Source organism: Polypterus senegalus, chromosome 13 (genome assembly GCF_016835505.1).
Source record: "Polypterus senegalus isolate Bchr_013 chromosome 13, ASM1683550v1, whole genome shotgun sequence".
In the NCBI taxonomy this organism is placed as follows: domain Eukaryota; kingdom Metazoa; phylum Chordata; class Cladistia; order Polypteriformes; family Polypteridae; genus Polypterus; species Polypterus senegalus.
Window position 1 is genome coordinate 161,156,341 of NC_053166.1, and position 16,463 is coordinate 161,172,803.

General features: G+C 43.6%; 1 protein-coding gene across 2 annotated transcripts in view; it reads right to left on the minus strand.

Annotated features, from left to right (window-relative positions):
- The window catches only part of rab40c (RAB40c, member RAS oncogene family), a 42,172-nt gene that overhangs the window by 6,322 nt on the left and 19,387 nt on the right, over positions 1-16,463 (minus strand). For both annotated transcript variants that reach the window (XM_039773955.1, XM_039773956.1), the window contains 4 exons: positions 13,267-13,327; positions 8,454-8,514; positions 6,348-6,425; positions 3,793-4,015 (listed from right to left, as the gene is read on the minus strand). In XM_039773955.1, coding sequence (XP_039629889.1) covers positions 3,793-4,015; positions 6,348-6,425; positions 8,454-8,514; positions 13,267-13,327 — 423 coding nt within the window. The remainder of the gene's footprint in view (positions 1-3,792; positions 4,016-6,347; positions 6,426-8,453; positions 8,515-13,266; positions 13,328-16,463) is intronic.

A 16,463-nucleotide genomic window follows, 5' to 3' on the forward strand; every position in this document is an offset into this window, starting at 1 on the left:
TATATACAGTCATATGAAAAAGTCTGGGAACCCCTCTCAGCCTGCACAACAGTTGACTCTCCCTTCAACAGTTAAGATGACAGTGGTGTGTCTTTCATTTCCTAGGAGTACTGCGGTGTTTTCCGAACAAAGATTTTTAGAGACGCAGTATTTAGTTATGAAATTAAATCAAATGTGAAATCCTGGCTGTGCACAAGTGTGTGTCCCCTTGTCATTGTGCTGATTTGAATGGCTGTCGCTGCTCAATGCTGATCACTTGGTATGATGAGCTCATTAAGCCTTGAACTTCATAGACCAGAGTCTCCAATCATGAGTGGTCAAAGGTATTTAAGGTGGTCAATCGCAAGTTGTGCTTCCTTCCCTTTGACTCTCCTCTGAAGAGTGACAGACAGCATGGGATCCTCAAAGTAACTCTCAGAAGATCTGAAAACAAAGATTGTTGAGTCTCCTGGTTTAGGGGAAGGCGACAAAAAGCCATCTCAGAGGTTTAAACTGTCAGTGTCAACTGTAAGGAATGGAATCAGGAAATGGAAGGCCACAGGCACAGTTGCTGTTAAACCAACCCAGCAGGTCTGGCATGCCAAGAAAAATACAGGAGCGGCTTATGGGCAGGATTGTGAGAATGGTTACAGACAACCCACAGATCACCTCCAAAGACCTGCAAGAACATCTTGCTGCAGATCTGTACATCGTTCTACAATTCAGTGCAATCTGTATGGCAGGGTGATGAGAGAGAAGCCCTTTCTGCACTCATGCCACAAACAGAGTCGCTTGTTGTATGCCAATGCTCATTAAGACAAGCCAGATTCATTTTGGAACAAAGTGCTTTGGACTGATGAGACAAAAATGGAGTTATATGGTCATAAGAAAAAGCGCTTTGCATGGTGGAAGAAGAACACCGCAGTCCAAGAAAAACACCTGCTACCTCCTGTCAAATGTGGTGGAGGTTCCATCATGATGTGGGGCTGTGTGGCTAGTTCTGGGACCGTGGCTCTTGTTGAAGTCGAGGGTCGGATGAATTCAACCCAATATCAACAAATTCTTCAGGATAATGTTCAAGCATCAGTCACAAAGTTGAAGTTACTTACGCAGGGGTTGGATATTCCAACAAGACAATCTGAAGCAGGCTGTCCATCAAATTGAACTGAACTAGAGAGATTTTGTATGAAGAATGGTCAGAAATACCTCCATCCAGAATCCAGACCCTCATCACAGGCTATAGGAGGACAGCGTCTGGAGGCTCAACTAAGTATTGATGTCATATCTCTGTTGGGTGCCCACATTTATGCACCTGTCTAATTTTGTTATGATGCATATTGCATATTTTCTGTTAATCCAATAAACTTAATGTCACTGCTGAAATCCTGCTGTGTCCATAAGGCATGTCGTGTATTAAAAGGAAGTTGATACTTTGAAAGCTCAGCCAATGAGAAACAAAAATCCAAAGAATTAAGAGAGGTTCCCAAACTTTTTCATATGACTGTATATATCTGTGTATACAAAGAACAAGTGTGCCCCGAGTGGATATCACTAAAATGTTAAGTAATTATAAATTGTGTCCATTTCATGCACTTATTTGTTTTTAGCCAAAGGCCAATTAACTTGAAAAACACAAATGCTATTAAATGAATCATTGGACTAAAAGCTCAATCAGTCCCTCTTGTCGTTTAGTGTCTTTATTATGACGATGACCAGCCTGGGGTTCCAGAGGGTTTTGGTGACTGCAACCAACCCGGCCCCCCATAGAACTGCAGCAGCACATGTCACCACAGGTCAAGACCAGCAGTTTCTGGACAGAATTTTTCAGGTGGGCCCACATCACATGTTTCGTGTTCACTACAAACGTGTTTGTTTGTTGTACGATTTTAATACGGGAACTTTTGAATTTCTACCGTGGCATTTTTTTGGGGTTTTTTCTTTTCCTTGGGTGAGCAAGCCGTTTGTGACAATAGCTAACTTCCCAGTTAAAAGTGGCTCATGAAAACCAAGGTGATGAATTGTTGAATGGAAACAACAGTAAAGTTCTGAGCGAGTATCGCAACTTCCTGCTGTACAGAGGAGTCTGTTGTCACATAAGTGATGTTAATTACGTGGTGTATTTTATTGTTCATTAAGGCCCTATTGATTACAGTTTTGAACATTTTGTCTTCTACAGAACAACCACTCACATCTAAATGTGATACCCGTTGTTTGGTTTCATTTGCTTGCTTTCTTCCCTTTTCATCACTTAATTTGATAACTTCAGTATTTGCTACAACTCCATCCAACTTAAAACATAAAATGCAAAATACTAAAAGTGACGACCAACAATGCAAAGTATGGCACTACCCACAAGAACACCAGGCAGCACACAATCGCCTGAACTTCAGTCCATAACTGCTGCTATAGACCTCTGGTGACATGTGGTGCCTTAGTGTTTGTGGCGTGACATCTACTGGAATGTCTGTCTGGCTTAATGTACGGAGCAATAAAGTGCAGTGCATTATTCATTCCAGCAGATGGCACACTGCTGACACTAGCACTGGTGTTGAGAATCCTCAAACTGACACTGTAATTTAATTAAGAAAAAATATCAATAGAAAAAGATACAGGAAATAAAACAGAATTACAGAGGCACTGCTAATCTTATTCAAGTCCATTAATCAATCATCCTGGTGATCTGAAATGAGAGCAGAAATAAATCCTGTAAAGTAACAAATTCCATGAACAGCTATAGAGAGGCCCCGCGTCCGAGACCCCTTCAGTCAGAGGGCTCAAATGGGATCAATATTTCCTCTATCAGCCTTTTCATTTTTGACCTTTGTTTCTATTTAAATTTCCTTTAGCGGGATATAATGCCAGTTAATTATGCCATCTGTTGGAATGAAACATGCGTTGCAATTTATTAATGCAACATCTTGGAAAGACAAAAAGGCACAAGAACAACTTGCAGCAGGCCAGAGTACTTGTGGGTGGAGATCAAAGGGAGAGAACTGTCAATCAATATCAACTTCAACCAATCATGTCAAGGACACCCTGATGGAGCCAATTGCATGTGATATCACAGGTATGGTGGGCTGCAGTCCCACTCTGTTGAATTCACTTCCATTGGCTATCACTTCAGCACAACACTAGACCAATAATAGGCCACGATTTATCATGGACTGGGCCAGCTACTTTTACACATTTCCAGATGTCTTGAAGCAATTTAGTAAGTGAATATGTGTATTTGCTTAGCTGGGAGCCACCAACGGTCTCAGGACAAGTTAAATTGCTTGTCGTCTCCCGATTACTGGAATCTGAAAGCTGCCTTAAGTGCGGCTGTGCACAACATGGCCTGAGCCAATCAACTGGGCCCATTAGAGCCTTAGAGTGGAAAAAAGCCTTTGGAGGAATGAAGCCAAACTGCACTGGCATTGGCCCCTTGAGCTCCTTACACCAGCACATCATTTCAGATCAGAAACCTCCATGCCCGGGTAACGGACTCACAGCAGTAGAAACTTGTGTGGGAAGATCTGATTAGGAGGCAAAGAGAAGCCAGAGTCTCCAGCTGGCGCTGTCGGCAGAGGTCTGTGGTCTCTGAACAGCAAAGCACTTTTTCCATGGGATACCCAAGACAGTTGTGGTTAAAGAAAAACCCATGCCAAGATCAGTGAAAGTGGTGGCTGCTGCATGTCATTGATGCCTTCTGCTTTACCCACATCAGACACAACGTCTCCAAGTCTCAATTAATTCATCACTAATAAAAAAATGCCTCTGCTGACAAAGCAAAGGGCTTCGGGACAAAGCCGTAGCTCACTGTCAGGGCCTCACCTCTGTTGGGTCTCCAAAACTTCTCCATGCCGTGCCTCATGAGGACGATTCGGGAGAGCTCCGTGAACGACTCGATGACGTTGAAGTTGCACAGCGGGCTCACCTCGAAGAATGTCATGCCGTTCTTCTCTGCATAAGCACGTGCTTGCTCCGTGGGTACTTGTCTTTTGAATGCCAAGTGGAGTCGGTTACCAACCAAGATGCGTGGCACACCTGGGGCATGCTGGATACACAATAAATATGCATTAGTTAATGGTAGCCGAGATGAAAAAAGCCTGACAAAAAGACATGGAAAAAATGGAAGCAAATAATTTCTCTTGGTGTTCCTGCTCAGGAATTCACTCTTCAATAATCCAGCAACATATCCTACCCCCCAAGATGGTGGCAGTGGCGGCAGCACCAGGAAACTGAACTTGACTACCCGGTCACCTTTTCTGCCTCTCTGCTAAGCACAAACCCCAGGCCGGGTCTCTTCATTTGTTTCTGCTGGCTTTTCTTTAACTTTTAATCTTTTGTTTTACATGTGAAGCCCAATTTTAGCCAATCAATAAGCAGTTATTGGGCTGGACCCATGACCAATGAATGAGGGGAGGAGGCAGGTCTTCAATCCAACGACCAATGACTGTATTATGTTAATGAACAGAAATTTTTCATAATTTGTTAGTTTAAAGTTAGTCATTTTCAGACGCATAAACCGTGATGCTAATTCATTTTGCAGAGCAGTGCCTTGCGATGTGGAAGCCGCGCTCTGCCTGTCACCGCGTGAATCAGGGAAATCTCCGTTTGCCGATGAGTTGGGCACAGCCAGCCGTGTGGATTTTTGAGCTGTTCCTTCTGTGCAATAGTAGACCAGTGACAACACAGATCTGTTCTTCTCTTGTGATTCATATACAAATGGCCACATTGCTTGATGGCACCATATTTTTTTCAAAGCTTCTAAAAAAAATCACTTTTTGCTATTAAAAGATGGAAAACCCTGACTGCCCCCCTCTGAGGAACACTCAGAGCTGTCAAAATGGGAACCAGTAATGATCCTATAAATGTGGATACACCGCCCCAGTCCCCTTGGGTCACATTTGAACAGACCATGTGACACACAAGGATTGGGGTGCACACAACTGGCCATCAGATTTGGATCGCCTGAGGGAAAAAAAATGGGAATTGGGTCCAGCCAGCAGAAATGCAATCTGTGCCACTTAGGAAAACAAGAAACGAGAGTTAAGAACTTAAAATTAGGTAGGAAAAAAACAACAAAAATGTGAATCTCGAATGACTGCATAGCAACACAAACAAAGACGAGCTGTGAGATGAGCAACGAGATTTTATCTTCCAAGGACATTTCAATACCATTTACTGTTGCTTAATGTGGGCCCCCTGTTGAAGCCCATCATATCAGGAATTCGTGATCTCTGTCCTCCATTGAAACACAATCTAATCAATGTGGGCAGGGTCACAGATAGAAAATGTCATTTTTGAGGTGGGAATTCCCTCGACTCCAACTGAGGGCACCATTTCCACCTCACAGGACACCCAAGTATTGAGGCCTCGGTCTACACCTTTCCATATCACAGAACACACCTCACTCCAGGCTGGTCATATGAAGGTGATGGTGACAACAGTCTACTCCAATGGCCTCACAGTCCCCAGAATGTAATCCACCTTTAGGAAGGGGTGGAACAGGAGAAAAAAAAAAAAAATTGCAGAAACAGCGTGATGCTGTGGAGTCCACACAGACCAAAAATCTCTAACGACTGTTTCCAGGATCTTTCTGAAACCAAGAACTTTGGCAGTTTTGGATGGAAAGGGGGTACCCTACTAAAGGGGCCACCAAGAGTACAACTTTAAACAGCAGTGACAACGTGCGGGTGGGTGGACTGGCAGCTCCACCAGCAAAGGGCCATATTAGTGAGATGCGGCACAGAATGGCAGGCCTGCTCCAGCTTTGGCGTGACCAAAAGGCTTCACAAATCTGAGCACAGAACAAAGCGAGCTCTGCCAACTGCAGATTTCTCTGGGAATGGCGACAACAGCGAAGTGTCCAATCTGAAGAGCAGATCTCGTTGGAATCTTTCCTTTAGCACGGCTGTGTAAAAACAGGATGAACTCGAGCGTCGCAGGAAATGTTTCCTCCACCCACAGAGGCTTCTTTCCAAAAAGCCAGGAAACAAGGATGATTGAGCAGGCCGATCCACATAAATAATAAACATTAAAACACTACACATTAAAAGAAAGCTAGATGTATCAGATACGTAGTACAAGCAGTCGGGCAGCACATCACAACTCAACCATCAGCAGCAGAGCAAACTGGGAGACAGTGTCCTCAGGGGCAAAGTAGCCAAACAGGGCTCACAGTAACAAGGTAGGAAAACCACGTCTGGGTTGCTGGGGTAAATGAAGATGCCAAAGGCCCCCGAAATGGGTCACTGCGTCACCGACACCAGCATGATTTTAAAATAAAGAACACAAAAAGTGAAATCCAATTATGGGCTTGTATTAAGGGCTGTGCTGTGAAGACACACACTCGGCAGTAATAAAAACCATCAATAGTGACTGACCTCATCTATTTCACGGATCCACCGGTCAATGCCGTCAAAGGACCATCGGTTGGTGATGTCATAAACCAGCAGAATTCCCTGAAAAAGAGAAAATGTGAAAAACAAAAATAGTTAATAAACACAAGTTCTGGCCTGACCTTGAAGGAGTATCCACCTCAGCACTCAAATGGCAGTTGTGATGACGAAGACCACCAGTCAGAGTGAATGGCGCTCACAGCGCTCAACACAGACTATATACACTGTCACAAACGCATACCTGGGAGTGTCCTCAACCACTACCACTCCAGAACAAGAGGGGGTGTTGTCACTAACGGTAGCCACGGCCCACAGAAGACGACCACTGACAGCACGCACAACCAGCCATGATGTCACAAACAAGTCCTGTCCCACACTCCCTTATGAAATGTGACGAGCCACAATAGTGACAGCTTTATCCCAATCAGGAGCAGAGCACAGTGCGACTGACACAGCGAGTGACAATAAATAAAAGCCGCAGTAGACAGACGTGGTTTCAGCGACTTTTGAGTACGACCTTATTCACATTACTTCCCAATTATTTGTTTTTATTGGACTTTTATTTTGATTAAACAGGGTTATTGGAGAGGGACCCAACTTTTTCCCAGCTCCCAAATGCCTCCTTGCCACTGGTCACAATATACTTCATTAAGCCCCACCTCCAACCTCACTCATTGGTTGCTTGCCCAGTTTAATACACTTGTCTTGTAGCCAAGAATATGTGAACAGTAACTGGGAGAAATTAGTCAAAAACTAAGAAGTTAGCTGCATGGTGACCGAAGGTCAAATCGGGGAAAAGGGGTGAGGGGGGAATACAAGCTTCAAGTCAAAAACAAGCAAAGCAAAAGTAGTAAGACTTTAATAGCACATAAACTCAAGGGGTATGCAAAAACTAACAAATTCCTAATACAAGAAATTGTATAAGGCGAAATAAAGAACAAAACTCGGGTAAGGAAATGCTTCCAAGGACGACCTTTTAACCTGCTGAATCATGACCTCTGATGACACGCCCCTTAACACCACAAGAGGCTGCCCTAACGACAGGAAAATAAAATGGTGGCAATCATGAATAAGCAAAAACGGTGGTGGAAGTAAAAAACAAAAACAGTAAGCTTTAATTCAAACTAACTAATGTCCGATTCAGTTTTTTGGACTCCAAAAACTCCCAAATGAGGACCTGATCTTCCAAAAAGAGGTTAAAAAAATGAAAACAATGAGCCCATTCATAACCCTGCCTTTAATTCAAACGTTTCAGTTTGCTTCACTTTATGCACTACTCTCATTTTCCAGAAGTATCTAACCACAAAAATAAATAAATAAACACACAGGTGTGTGGAATGTTATAAGCGTACAACTGGATGACTTGACGCGTGTGGTGTGCGACACGAGTCACTTGACCTTTTAAATATGATATTGTGTGCTGCTGCCCAGCACTGGTCACCTGTTCTACCAGAAAGTTTTTTATCTTGGTTTAGCACGAAAACATGAGGTTAAACAAGTTTCTCAGCCGTCACTACAAACACGTGGCTAATAAAACTGTACATGGTAGAGTATTCCTTTAAGCTGCACAAGCCAACCTAAAAAACTCCCAGTGCGAGCGCCTGTAGTACATGGGCTGCTATTTATTTTGGACACTTTAAAAAGCACCAACAGGCTGTAATTTTATTCCTCCCATATTGTTGGACTTGAATGTGTTCACTGGCATATGTAAAAATCTCTCCTAATTATTCTAAGTTGTAATATTTAAGCTAAAAGAACATAAACCCGATAGCAGGAGGTCTCTAGTGCCAGCAGACCCTCCAGAGCCAATGAAACAAACTGACAAAAGCACAACTGCATGCAGTCCATGGTCACCCATAGCTCACCTCTTATGAAATCCTCAGATCGTCTGTTTAGGTGCTGTGATGGCACAGAGCTCTAATTTTGGTCACAGTGTTAGCAGTCAGTTGCATTTTGTTTAAAACCCTCATCCAAGCTTTGTTTGCCTTGACCACAGCTCGATTACATGAGGAGGTCAATTTCAATCCCAGGATTTTGATTTTGACCCACCCTGCCCTCAAGGCCTTTTCACCTGGCAGATGTTTTTCTCACCTGAGCTCCCCTGGAGTAGGATCTGAAGATGGTGCAGAAGCGGCCCTGCCCTGATGTGTCCCTGAGGAAAAAGGAAGAGAGAGTCACAGTCAATACACCAAAGCAAAGCAAATACAACATGGAGATGGGCGACACCCTGAGCACACAATAAACCGAAGGGGATCCTTACCAAAGGCCAACAAACCAGACATCTTCCAAAGTGACACAACTTAATTGCTCATTTTCTTCTGCCCCCAGAATCCCCAAAAATCTCACTCAGGGTTACTGCATAACAGGCAGATGAGCCCACTGAGCCAACAGAGCTGATCTCCGACTAGGCCATCAAATCATTAACCTCCTTTGATTCTTACTTTCCATTTCCAAATTGCATTTCGCTGTTCCCATCTGGAACTCTTTAGTGAGTTTTCCGGGTGGGAGCCTCCACACTCCATTACTGCTGACCTAGTTTGCCTGCACCCTAGCTCTGCAGATGTGCCCAGTGGAATAGCTGAGTCAGTGCATCAGTCAAAAGACAAAACCTCACATCTGGCCGAGCACAAAATTAAAAAATCCAACCACTAATGAAAAGAGCCACTAATGCACCGTGAGCTTGAGCAGCATAAAAGCACACAGTCATCTGCAGTGACCCAGCAGGGTCCACCCCAACGTTCCTCTTTGTTGTTCTCCACATTTCTGCTATGGCTCCTAACAGACCACCATGCAAGGTCAAGGCCCACAAGCAGATGAGGGTTGTTTGTTCCAATCATGTCTCCCAGGAGTTGACCTGAACAACCTGGCCAGATGCGAGCCGCTGCTAGGAGACCAACATGAAGTTGGCTTGGACGGAGGCCATGTCTTCTTTCATCTTAAAACGAGGGAAAGGGCCGTGTTGATGTGTCTGGGTGTTTGTATGAGCTTGCAGTGCAATGGACTGGCCCCCCATCCGGGAGGGCCGATTCCTACAGTGCACCTCATGCTGCCAAGTTAGGCTCCAGTGCCCCAGTGCAACAAAGCCAACAAAATACGACATATGGCAGGCCTGCACTTTGGGATGCAACAGAATCTGAAAATCATGCTAAAGGGAAATCTTTAAAATGCCCAAGACGACAAATAGAAAGTGTCACAAGTTAAAAATGAACCCCACTGGAAAAAAAAAAATGTAAATATGCAATAAAAAGTGCCACTGGCACCACAACACAACACTACATGAGGCCTGGCACTCTCAGCAGCTTATGAGGGCCCCACTTCAGATATTACACAAGCGGCTCATACAGTGGATTGAGAAAGTCTTCAGACCCCCACACTTTCTACACACTTTATTCTCTTATAGATTTCATTTTAAATGGATACATTTGTCCATCAATCTACACTCAATTACCCGTCATGACAAAGTGACATGTCTTCAGAAAGGCACGCAAATTTATTAAAAATCCAAAACTTGAATCCCCTAATTTACAGAAAAATTCAGACCCTTTTCTGTGCCACTCCACATTGTGCTCAAGTGCCATCTGTTTGCTTCAATTCTCCTTGAGGTGTTTCGATTGATCAGATATCATTTAGACAGACACACATGGACCTGCATATTGAAGGTCCAACAATTGAGACTGTATATCAGGACCAAAAAAACATCATGAAGGCCAAGGAACTCCCTGTAGACCTCCACGATCAAACTGTGGTGAGGCACAGATCAGGACAATGGGATCAAACCACTGATAATGCTTTGAGAGAGGAATTGTAATATGGAAGAAGATTGAAAGCACTAAGACTGCGGTCTCTTCCCTTGGTCAGTGAGGTGACCAAGAATACAACGGCGCTCCAGACATCCCCTGCTGAGATAGGAGAACCTCTTGGAAGGACCGCCATCTCAGCAATAATAATAATAATACATTTTATTTATGTTTATAGAGTTTAAAAAAAGAATGGCAGGGTATACAGTATATATATAAATAAAGCAGAGTAAGATAGTAAATTCAGAGAAAAGCCTAACAGACAACATAATTGATGGTCAGCACACACACACACACACAGGTGACATGAGCATCTTGACATGGAGGTAAACTGAGAGAAGGTAATAAAGTCAGGTACAGCTAAACGCCTTCCTGAACAGATGAGTTTGGAGTTGTTTTTTAAAAGAATTCATGGAGTCAGCTGACCTGATTCATTTCGGTAGGTCATTCCAGAGTCTGGGCACTCGCCATACAGCTGAAGGCCCTGCTGTCACCCATGGAGTGTAGATTAGTGTGGGGCACAACAAGATGGCCAGAGTCAGAGGACCTAAGTGGGTGGACAGGCACATAGTGATGGAGAAGGTCACTAATGTACAGTAGTTTGGTCGTTTAAGGCTTTGTAGGTTATTAGTAGAATTTTATATTCAATTCTGTAAGACATGGGGAGCCAGTGAAGGCGGAGCAGGATGGGTGTGATGTGCTCGCTGCTGCTGGTTCGAGTGAGGACTCTTGCAGTCGAGTTTTGAATAAGCTGGAGCAGTGATATAATATTAGAAGGGGCACCTGCCAGCAGGAAATTACAATAATCGATACGGGATGTGATAAAAGCAGGGACAAGTTTCTTGGCATTAGAAAAGGAAAGGAAGGAGCGAACACGGAATATGTGACGAAGGTGAAAGAAAGAAATGTTTATTTATGTGAGTGGAATAAGAAAGGAAGGAATCACAAATGACACCAAGATTCTTTGCAGTAGAGGCAGGTCTGATGAAATCACCGCCAAGATGGACTGGGAAGGAGCTCATTTTATTAAGTTGCACTTTAGTCCCAATTTGCAGGAGTTCAGTTTTGTTACATTTTTTTTGTTGCAAGTTGTGAGCTGAGAAAACTCTGATGACGTTCCACTTTTAACATTGAAACAGAGCTGAGTATCGTCTGCATAAAAATGATAACCCAGTCCATAGCTACGAATAATATGGCCAAAGAGAAGCATATAAATACAGAAGAGAAGAGGACCGAGGACAGAGCCCTGAGGAGCTCCTCATGAGACTGGCACTGAGCTGGATCTGCTGTTGCCAAGACTAACAAACTCTTGCCTATCAGTCACTGGAGGGCAGTGCCAGAGATACCCAGCATGTTCTTAATTCTGGACAGTAGAATGTCATGTCTGACCTGAGTGTCAAATGCTGCACTGACGTCTAATAAAATGAATATGCTGGGCTGTCCAGAGTCTGATGCCATAAGCAAATCATTGGTTAACCGTAGCAGAGCAGTTTCACAGCTGTGCCGCGCCCTAAAACCAGACTGAAAGGGCTCCATCAAATTATTAGAAGATAAGTAGTTGGTGAGTTGGGAAGCTACAGAACTTTTGACAGAAAAGGTAAGTGGGAAATAGGCCACAAAGTGTTAAGATTGTCATTATCAAGACCAGACTTTGTTAACATAGGGGTAACAGAAGCCCTCCATCAATCAGGTGTTTATGGTAGGTGGACGCCACTCTTAAATAAATGTGATGAAAAAGATTCTGTGGTCTAATGAGACAAAAACTGAACTCTATGGGCAGACCTCTAAGCACAATGTCTGGTTCACCACCTGCCTAATGCACCGCCCCCTGTGGTGAAGCATGGTGTTGGCAGCATCATGCTATGGGGACAGGAAGACTAGTCAGAATTGAGGAGAGGATGGCAGTGAAATACACAGAGGTCCAGTCCACCTTTCAGCAGTACAAAGATCCAAAGTATACAGCCAAAACAATGCTGGAGGGGCTTCAGAACAAGTGTCTTCAGTGTCCCTGAATGGCCCAGCCAAAGCCAAGACTTATATCCATAGAAGATGTAGTGTAGAGAAACCGAAAAAGGCGGTTCAAAGACATTTCCCACCAAATTGAGTGGTGCTTGAGGGGGATCTGCAAAGAAGAATGGGTTAAGCAGCCTAAATCTATGTGTGCCAAGCTTATAGAGATTCAGCCAAGACGACTCAAAGCTGGAATTGCTGCCAAAGGGGATTCTACAAAATACTGACTTAACGGTCTGAATCCTTCTAGGAATGAGAAATGTCAGTCCTTGATTTTCAAATAAATTGTCAAACCTTTCTGAAAGCACATCTTCACTTAGTCATTATAAGTTATTGAGTGTAGGATGATGGGCAAAAAGGGTACATGTGCCAATTTAGAATTAAGCCTACAGCACAATAAAGTGTGCAGGAAGTAAAGATTTCTAATCCACTGTAGGCTGACTCAGTGCTGTGCCTCCTGGGTCTTTTCTGACCCGATTCCGACACCCCTTTTAGGTGCCCTGGATGCCAGATGTTTCAAACCAAACTGGTTTATTACTGCTGACCATCTTAACCTATAGTGCTGATGACCAGTAGATTTAGAGCCGGTGACAGTGTTTTTACTGGCTGCAAACAAACCAAACACTCTAAATGGAGAGTAAAATCCCATCTAGGATATGGAGACTCAAAACTGACCTGAACGACGTGCAGAGTTTAAAATGTAGAGCAGCGTTACTGAAGAGTGCCATTTAGAAACCTCTGTATGTTTCGTCTGCTTTATTAAAAAGCTTCTCAGCTCAGTGGAGGTTATTTTTGTTAAGGCTGTGAACAAACAAACTGCCCTCAACACAGTGGACAAGGTAACGTACAAATTATGGGATGTTTTACATCTTACTGTTCATTAATTGGGGGAAATGCCTAAAAAGTCACAAAGTTTCACCATCCTGAACAGGTTGGCTTTAGGGGGCTGTTGCTGATTTCAAACACAAACTAATGACTCAAGGATACCATCAGGGTTAATAAGCAGGCACCCCAAAGTCTTCAACCACCATGGAATTTCAATGTTAGAACCCCCCGCACCGCCATTTTACTTGACATATGTATTCAGTGGGCCTCACCACAGCTCCAGCTTGACTCGTCTCCCGTCTAGGAGGATTGTAGTCGTCTTGTAGTCAATTCCTGAAAAGAAATTGAACAAAAAAAAAAACATTAGTCAATTTACACAGCAAACTTAAAAGCTCTCAGAAAATACAAAGAATCCTTTACTTGAGGTCCATTACGAGAGATAAAGCCACAGCCGCTTTAAACTTAAACCTCAGTAAACAGGCCATCTTTGTGCCGCCACACGTGCCTACAGCGTGTTAAACCGACACCTCAAGACAAACACAAACACCACAAAAGCACATGGATGGAAAGGGAGCCATCGGCCCCAAAGGCAAGTCATGACGTGTAACAATGTCATCTGAAGTTTCTCTTTCTCACTGTCCCACCTTTGCGCTACTAGCCATCTAATGTTAATGTTTAACTAAAGCCTTGTGAAACTCCCAAGCGCTGCACATTTAATGTGCTGACTTGGTTTATCTTTATTTTTGGCATCTCCTCTCACCTGGTGCCTCATTTCAAAACACCAAGAAGTCGTAAAACAAACTAAGAGGACTGGAAATCGGACAAAATCCCCAACTGCCATTTCTGTTCCCACAAATAGGTGAGGGTTTTTTTTTTAATTTTTGTTTGTTTTCCTGCTTCTTTGCCACCGGTGCCTTTAAACTGACCCAGGCAGCACAGGCTTTTCCAATAAAGGAACCAACCTTGGAAGGGCATTTAGCAAATGTAGGATCCATCTTAGCACCCTGCTAAACACACAAAGCAGCACGGGGTTGTAGGCTTGGTCAGCAGCTTGCGACTCCAGAGGGTGCTGATGGGAAGGCAGATGCTGCGTTTTAGGAACAAAGTCCAGTAAGAGGCCAGCTCTGCTGCATGGAGTGTAAGACCCGTGGACACGACTTCACTCCTCGACTTGTGATTTGGTTCTGACCACACTCTAATCCTTTTTGACGTGTGTTTTGTTTTTCGACTTCATTCTTTCTTCTGTTCTGTACTTTAGCTTTTTGTTGTCTGCTTGGTTCAGTCTTTACACTTGAAACCCAAACACCCAAAGCTTTTGCTCTGTTGATGCCTTCCAAATATTTATTGAGAGATAGAGATAGAGAGAGAAACTTTATTAATCCCAAGGGGAAATTTTAGGGTTTCTCCACAGATTTGGAAATTGATCACTAAATACTTCCAATTTTATTGACCTTCATAATCAAGTCATTGATCCAGGATGACTGCCACTAAAATGCAATGCAAAAAAATGAAACTACAAACATAAATAAAAAAATTATAAAATAAAGCAGCAGCGCTGCTATGGTTCTGCAAGTTTTCCAAAAATTCAGTGACCAACATCAGATCAGCAAGTATAATTATTGTCGCTTTTCTTTCTTTCCCTTGTCGAGGAGATGTTAAAATGATGCCTTAGGTATCCCTGAATGTGAAGAGAAGAGAGTGCAGGCAGGGTGGACTGGGTACAGAAGAGTGGCAGGAGTGATTCACGACAGATGGGTACCTGCAAGAGTGAAAGGGAAGGTCAGGAAAACGGTGGCAAAACCAGCTGTGCTATGTGGTTTGGTGACGGTGGCACTGACAAAAAGACAGGAGGCAGGACTGGAAGTGGCCGAATTGAAGATGTGACGATTTTTGCTCAGAGTAATGAAAGTGTATATCAGGGGGCCAGCATAGGTATGACAGTATGGTGACCAAGTCATAGAGGGGAAAGATTTTGATATTTGGACACGTGCAGAGGATAGATGAGGGGTACATCAGGAAAAGAATGTGGAAGATGGAAACACCAGGCAATCGGAATAGAGGAAGGTCAAAGAGGAGGTTCATGGATGTGGCGAGGAAGGACATGAAGGCAGTCAGTGTGGCAGATAGTGATTAAAATGACAGGGATAGATGGAGACGGATGATCTGCTGTGGCAACCCCTAAATAGGGGCAGCAGAAAGAAGAAGGAAGATATCCATGAATGTGATGTGATCATTTTCTGAGGTTGACCTCCACAGGTTAGGATGCGATTCTGTGGACAACGTAACTCACCAACCAAACCACTCGGTCAGAATGAAACCCGGCAGCCATCAGCAAGAAAGGCAACTGATTTGGAGTGAAACGTCTCCAGTAGATTTAATGTTTTATGTACATTTGTACCCAATAAAGGGTGAAGATTGAGCAGAACATGTCAGCAAGCTGGGATTCTCCGGTTTCTTTTCAGATAATGAAACACTGGCCTGCATAGTCAAGTGCTGCAATCACAGCCACTCATGTGCTGGACACATCAGGTTCATTTTTATTTCACAAAGTTTAACAGCAGAATGGAAGGCGACCAGCCACCAGCCCCGAGCATAATAATGTGCATGCAAATGAGAGGTAAAGGTTAAATACAGCCGTTATCATAATTTAATGAGAAGAGAAAAAAAAAAAAATCAGACTCCAATCTATTCTGTCACTTTCCAGCCAGCTGCATCCCCCCCCAGGGGACACTTGCCTCCTCCAATGCAGCACAATTATCTACTCATATTATGCCTCCATGCAAGTGGCTTGAGATGAGGTGGTGTCGGCACAAAGGGGAACGACGGGAGAGAACAAGTAATTGAGGCAGACGCGGCCCGGGCCAAAATGGGGGGTGAGAGAGAACAAAAACAGCAGAGTAGAGGTCAAGAGCCCAGACACCTCTGGAAATCCTCCAACAGGTGACCTCCAGCCAGGGTCTTTCATTTTGCACAGACTGAACATGATGCCACGCTGCAGCAAATGAATTATAGATGCAGAATGAAATATTTATCATCTCCTCCAGTGCCTGTGATGCACTTACAAAAAAAACAGAACCCCACCTTAAGTTGGGTAGCTGACCCACACCTCGGACAGTTAGCCATCCATCAGCAGCGGTTAGGAGATCAGGGACCACCGACTCCTACACTGGGCAGGGCAATAATTAAATAAAGATAGTTATCAAACATCTTAAACTTGTTGATGACTACACAGGCGTGGTGGGTCATTTTATTGATACGTTTCTTAGTCTTGAGGGGCCATTTTGTTTTTCTTTTTTTAAATCCACTTCTCTGTGTATTGTAAAGCTTTCGTCCCACCTGATTAAGATTTTTGTTCCATTCACAGCACCACAATGGAGTCCTGCTTCATAGCGTTGTTTACCGCCAGGAAAAACCTCCAGAAGTTAAAACTGTGAAATTTAACTAGCAGAAATGTTATTTTTTGTAACAG